Here is a 6,000-nt window from a genome sequence, read left to right on the forward strand (position 1 = left end):
GTGTTACCATGATGGTGGTTTGTATTTTTGTGGATGGAACTGTGCACCTTCTAATTATTAATATTCGCAGCTTGTGGAAAAGCGACTTGAACTTTGATTCATCGTGTGGCTCCCTCTTTACCACCTGTGGTTTTTATGATAGTTGTCAGTTTATTCTAAAGGTGCCAAACAGATTCTAGTACTTTGGCATTTTGCCATTATAAGACAATGACGTTATTTAACTCTAAATTAGTTCAGTCTGTAAAATCCGTACTATATTTTTTGCAATAAGGTTCTAGCAACTTCAGCTGCTGTTTTTTTTACCATAAATTTTATAGATTATTTTTTACAGCGTGTCAACTTTTGCCCAATATCTGTAGACTGGCTGTGACTTTTCAACATACATCGACTCCTCCAGACTGCAAATCAGGGCAAAAATCTGGGCAAAAGTCGTGTAGTGTATTCCAGCCTTAAGTCAAATACTTCAATGTGTCTCTGATTGTTTACATTCAATGCAGTAAACAATATGTTTTATTACTTCTGTTACAGATACTTAGGCTTCGTTCAGCTTCAAAAACAGTATGAAAGCAGTTCATTATACTTCCATGCTGCCATTCGTGAATCCCTTTTTTCCTTCATTCACAAGCAAGGGTCTTTCTGTCCGGGTGTGCCAAACCAGTATCTAAAAAAACAAAAAGATGAACACATTTTTCTGTTAACGTTGACAAGCCTTTTGATTTCAAGCCAGGTTATGAAGATTCAGATTCACAACTGACCTTTGTGCAGTTAGCGGCTTTGGGTTCTAGGTCACTGAGGGTGACCAGATCCTGTAGCAGACTACTTTCCTGGTATCCACCTTTTACCCCTTTTAACTTAAAGTAGGCTTGAGGTTTGCGGAGGATGAGCTGAAGGTTCACGGCAAACCCAGCCATGTCGATGGCGAAAGGTCGACGAGGGTCAAACACCGTCCTCCAGCCGAACACTTTGCCTTGAGAGTTGATTTTGGGCGATTCGTATCGGAGACCTCCGACGAAGGCAACCGGCCATACTGACGCTTTACGAGTCCAACGCATCTGCGGTATGAGGAAGATGGAATCGGTTAAGCGAAACGACACTATGAACGGTAGACCAAACGTACCGTACCTCCTCGAACAGCTCCAAGCTGTAAGTATTGTCATCATCTGCAAAATACACGACTCCTTTATGACTGGAGTTTGGGTTGATGTTCTCCCTGAGCCAGCGGAGAGCCAGGTTCCTCTGCATGGTGCCTCGTGGGATACGTACATTTCTGGGCTTCTTTTGTGTCTTGAGATTCTCAGGCGTCTCTACATTCAAGTGAGTGTAATTCAGTCCCGTGTTCTCCAGCAGCCTGGACATCAGCGCCGTCTTCTGCGCCGAGTCCTCCACCACCAGCCAGTGAAGGTTGGGGACGTGTAGGAAGGTGTTAGTGAGGCGGGTCAACTCGGCCTTCTGGACGGGTCTACTGTAGGTTGGTGTTATTACGTGAAGAGTTGGCAATGTGTCAGACCAGGGTGGAGATCGCTGGTGGATGTACCTCATCTGGTTGGCCTTAGTGATGCGCTTGTTCTCCGTGACGCAGGACTCATGAAGTCGAAAGCCTCTTTGGTGAGCTTTACTGGCCCTAGTTCTGTTATCTGTCCATCAAAAAAAAAATAAATAAATAAATTGGGGGTTTTATTTTTGTGGTGCATCCAGTGTCATAGTACACAGCACTTGCCATTATTGCACAAAAGTGGCATACTATTGACATGCAAGGCATTTGATTGCACTATATCAAGAAGTAAACAAAAATGTGAGTGAGCAGTACTTGCAAATTCCAAAATTATAAAACCATGTTTCATAAAAGTATATATTGCACTAACATTTGAGAGCTAATATTTTAAATGTGACCACATTGCTACTACTAAAATTGTCAGTGAGCTGTACTTGCAAATTCCAAAATGATAAAACCATGTTTCATAAAAGTATATATTGCACTAATGTTTGTGAGTTAAATGTGACCACATCGCCACTACCGTATGGAGAATATCATGCATAAAAACTTTTATTGAATGAAGTTGGCCCTCATCCACTATATATAAATTTTACTGGCACAATTATTTTGACAATATTCACTGGACAAGAGTGTGGTTACTCTCTAAAAAACACTGCATTTCAAACAAAATAAGATAAGTACATATTAAAGGCACAAAATGTAATTTTCGTCGCTAGAGGGCGCATATTCAAAACAAACAAGAAACAAAGGCGTAGTTTAATGACGCCGTGACTGAGTGTGGAATCATGGGAGTTGTCATCTTCATCCCCCACAGCCGATGCAATCCGATGGGACTCGGGCAGAAATCATGTTAATTGATGAGCTAATGTATTAAAGACTTATTAAGGTCACTGTAGTATGAAGCAGGGTGGGGCTAAAAGTCGTGGAAGCGAAACGAGGCCGCTGGAGTGATAGCTAATGAATACACGGCTCAATAGCAGCAGAGCTTTTATTATGCCACAGTCGACCGCTTCTGCTTCTTCTGGTCATGCGTATGTGGGGTAAAACAGCGCTGTTTTATACTAGATACATTTGAGTGTATTGAAAGTTCCGTTATAACGCTACTCTGTGCGTTCGTCACCTGTCTAATAATATTTGGGGTTTTCAACCAAATAAAACCAGAAATATCGAGGGGTTATGACGTCATTGGCAGGCGACACAATGACACTAAAAAATACTATGACCGTGTCACTAGTTAAAATTGCTTATTTCTCTGGATTTAAACATTCTTCAAAACATTTGGGATAATGCAAGTACACAAGTCAGCAAAATATATAACACTGTTCTAGTGGTTTTGGGATATTTTAATTAAAAAAATCTTACATATTGTGCCTTTAAGACACTGCATAATATCTATCCAACTAGCTCCCAAATTGCTACTTTTGCTGATGTTTCTGGTTTGCGTATTCTGTAAGACTGAGGAAGACACTTTGCTTAGTTTATTTTATAACTGTGATCAGATACATGTGAATGTGATCTAGATTTTTTGCTGAAATATAGCCTACGTTTCTTTATTTTTCTGACAGTAACCATGCTGTTGAACTTCTGTAAATTTCTGTTTCTGTTTCATTCACAAGGACAAAGTCCCCAACACGCTGCCTAGATATTGCTTTCTTGCTGAAAATGTAAACACTGTAAAATCTCTTAAATTCATAAATTATAGAATAACGTATTTCTTAAGAATTGTGATATCTTTTTTACAGATCGAGGTTTCCTTCGTTTACCTCTTTGTACTTTTTTTTCTTTCATTTCACTTTATGTTCTTCGTACTTCAAATAGCCTACATTGCTGTTTCTTCTACTTTGCAATGAAATATATAATAAAGCCATGCTACCGTCTCAACCGGATAAGCAACCGGATGTGCCACCACAACATGCAACAGCATGTGCTAGTGGCACAAAAAGTATCCACCTGTTTCCGGGGGGCGCTACTGTAAAAAAGAACGTGGGTACAACTTCTGGCGAGGCGGCGGAAGTAGTATACCAATGGTATTTTGTGTGCTAATTAGCAAAGAGGTTAAGTGTTTTTCGGGTCTTTTCCACAGTCTGGCCGGTGCGAGCCAGTGCTTTCAGTAGGCCGGGTGGGGCTAATAGCCTCAGACCTGTAGCACCGAGCCCAAAATCATGCTACGTTTCCACCGTCGGGCCAGAAGCTCCGCTGCGCTTCACTAAAACCTGCCTTTACACGCCTCTCTGGAACAACGACACGCAACCCCATCATTTCACCAACAAAGAGAAGTTATCAGAAATAAATCACGGTAACTAGCGAGATCACAAAACGAACATGATAAAAGCGGCCGTTTGTTTGCATGTTTTGTTGTTTTCTTAAAGATTTAAAACCAAAGCGTTTTACCAGTTTTACAATGATAAGTGCTACACTGATTAATTAGTTTGTGTCAGGATTGATAATTAGTCACACAGAAATAAAGTGGTATTTACCGTTATTTCACAAAAGAAAGACACACATTGCCTATTATTCAGTCGTGTCTGTTTCTGTTTATTTGTAGTCACAGACAGTTTAGGTCTACATCACATTTAGAAAGAATGATAATTTCTTATCATTTTCCATCAAAAATACGACCATGAGTTAGCTTTAGTACTCTCTCCAGTCCCAATACATTGTTATATTTTCAGTCAGAAAAACAGAGGGAGCTCCCGAACAAAAACTAAGTTAATGATTTATGACATACGCGGAGCTAAATATGAACATCAGGTATAAAGAGAGGAGACTTATTGACAGATAAAATATGTAAATAAATAAATAAATCACTTGTCTGATTTTTTCAGGCGGTCGTATTTACTATGTTTACTCAAATCTTCGCTTGTTTACTTTGAAACGGAAGACGTTCCCACTTTTGACGCAAGGCCTCATGGGGCGTAGGAAACTTGTGGATAGCATTTCACTAAATGCATAAATTCTCTTGTAGCATTTTAAAGGTAAGAATGATCTTAGTATTTACCTTTAGGAACTGGAATCAGGGAGTTGCCAGCGCGCTGGTGCCAAAATGTGATCAATAAAGTCCACGGTAACAAAATCAAAAAGAGTGCCAGGACGTCCCTTCTTTTCGGCATGTCTTATCTGTGGCAAAAAATAAATAAATAAACAAAATAATTGAATGAACACCGGTAAAATTCAACCGTTTTACTAGCGGTTACCGGTAGTTAATTAACTCGCTGAAAGATATATGAGATTAATCGGACGAAGACAATACATAAACGTATATTACAACTTATCTGCCCAAAATGACGTGAATGCGAAAGTGAATTTGAACTTATGTTATAAAAATGCCCGTTCCCTAGTAAAACATTGACAATGATTAACTACAGGGTTTCTGCGGGTCTTAAAAAAAGTCTTAAATTTAGTTGTATCAAATTTAAGGCCTTAAAAATTCTTAAATTGTACAAGTCTTAATTATGATTTCAAGAGGTCTTAAATTTGGGGACAGAAAGCCCAGAATTGCAATATGGCTGAATGTGACGATTAAACTTCAAAAGGCTATGATTTCATTAAATAAACATGAGCGTTGCAGGTTCAAAGTCAGGTGCTGCACTGCTTTATGTTCTGCTGTTACCGGGGAAACAGTTATATATCTACCCACTGATCTATATATGACCCACTGTTCTCTATTATAGATCAGTTGTTTCTACCAAACGCTCCACCTGCTGGCAGAGAATAAATGAGCATTTTCAATGACCAATGCGAAAATCGACCCATGTTTTTACCCTGCAAACACGCAGAGCTTTAAATGTGAACTGGTGAATTGATAAGAAGCCAATGCATTTTAAAATCTAAACAGTATAGGGGTATGCGATATGTATGGTCTGCGATAATATCGTAATTGTTGTTTTAATGATGTGCGATTTGATATTATCGAGAATATCGCGAAAAGCAAACAAAACACTCCTACAAAGTGCGCGCATACATTACATGATGAAGTCTAGCAGGTTAGACTAGTGAGTGCATGTACGCATTTATAGTGCGTTCTTTCACTGCATTAATCAGTCTATTAAAATGCATTTAGAATTATCACATAATTCAAGATATGGGGCAGAAAATGTATATATTTATATCATTTCATATAGTTAATGTCAGCATGATTACAAATGTGATATTGATTTTATACAACAGTTCAATAAACAAGAAGTTAATATTAAGAGATTTACATTTTAGACCCCATATTTCCTGCTTTTGCTCTATTTCTCCAACAAAAATCATTCCAGACACAGCCACAGCGCTGTTTTGCGTCTCTGAGCAACATGACGGTGTTTCGTTCCTGAATGAATCAACCGTTTAAATCAGGACTGTCCAAACTCGGTCCTGGAGGACCAGTGTCCTGCAAAGTTTAACTTCAACCAATTAAACAGGTAATAAAGCTCTTACTAGGCATAGTGGAAAATACCAGGCAGGTGTGTTGAGGCAAGTTGGAGCTAAACTCTGCAGGACACCGGCCCTCCAGGACCGAGTTT

The 6,000-nt window shown here is 39.2% G+C and overlaps 1 protein-coding gene across 3 annotated transcripts in view; it reads right to left on the reverse strand.

Annotated features, from left to right (window-relative positions):
• Positions 1-340: 340 nt before the first annotated feature.
• LOC107653716 (galactosylgalactosylxylosylprotein 3-beta-glucuronosyltransferase 1-like) overlaps positions 341-6,000 on the reverse strand; it is an 11,347-nt gene continuing 5,687 nt past the window's right edge. For all 3 annotated transcript variants that reach the window (XM_016440513.1, XM_016440514.1, XM_016440512.1), the window contains 4 exons: positions 4,494-4,612; positions 1,123-1,634; positions 756-1,052; positions 341-661 (listed from right to left, as the gene is read on the reverse strand). In XM_016440513.1, the coding sequence (XP_016295999.1) occupies positions 575-661; positions 756-1,052; positions 1,123-1,634; positions 4,494-4,605 (1,008 nt within the window). In that variant the 5' untranslated portion in view covers positions 4,606-4,612 and the 3' untranslated portion in view covers positions 341-574. The remainder of the gene's footprint in view (positions 662-755; positions 1,053-1,122; positions 1,635-4,493; positions 4,613-6,000) is intronic.

This window comes from Sinocyclocheilus anshuiensis, unplaced genomic scaffold (assembly GCF_001515605.1).
Source record: "Sinocyclocheilus anshuiensis isolate Anshui unplaced genomic scaffold, SAMN03320099.WGS_v1.1 scaffold315, whole genome shotgun sequence".
Lineage (NCBI taxonomy): Eukaryota > Metazoa > Chordata > Actinopteri > Cypriniformes > Cyprinidae > Sinocyclocheilus > Sinocyclocheilus anshuiensis.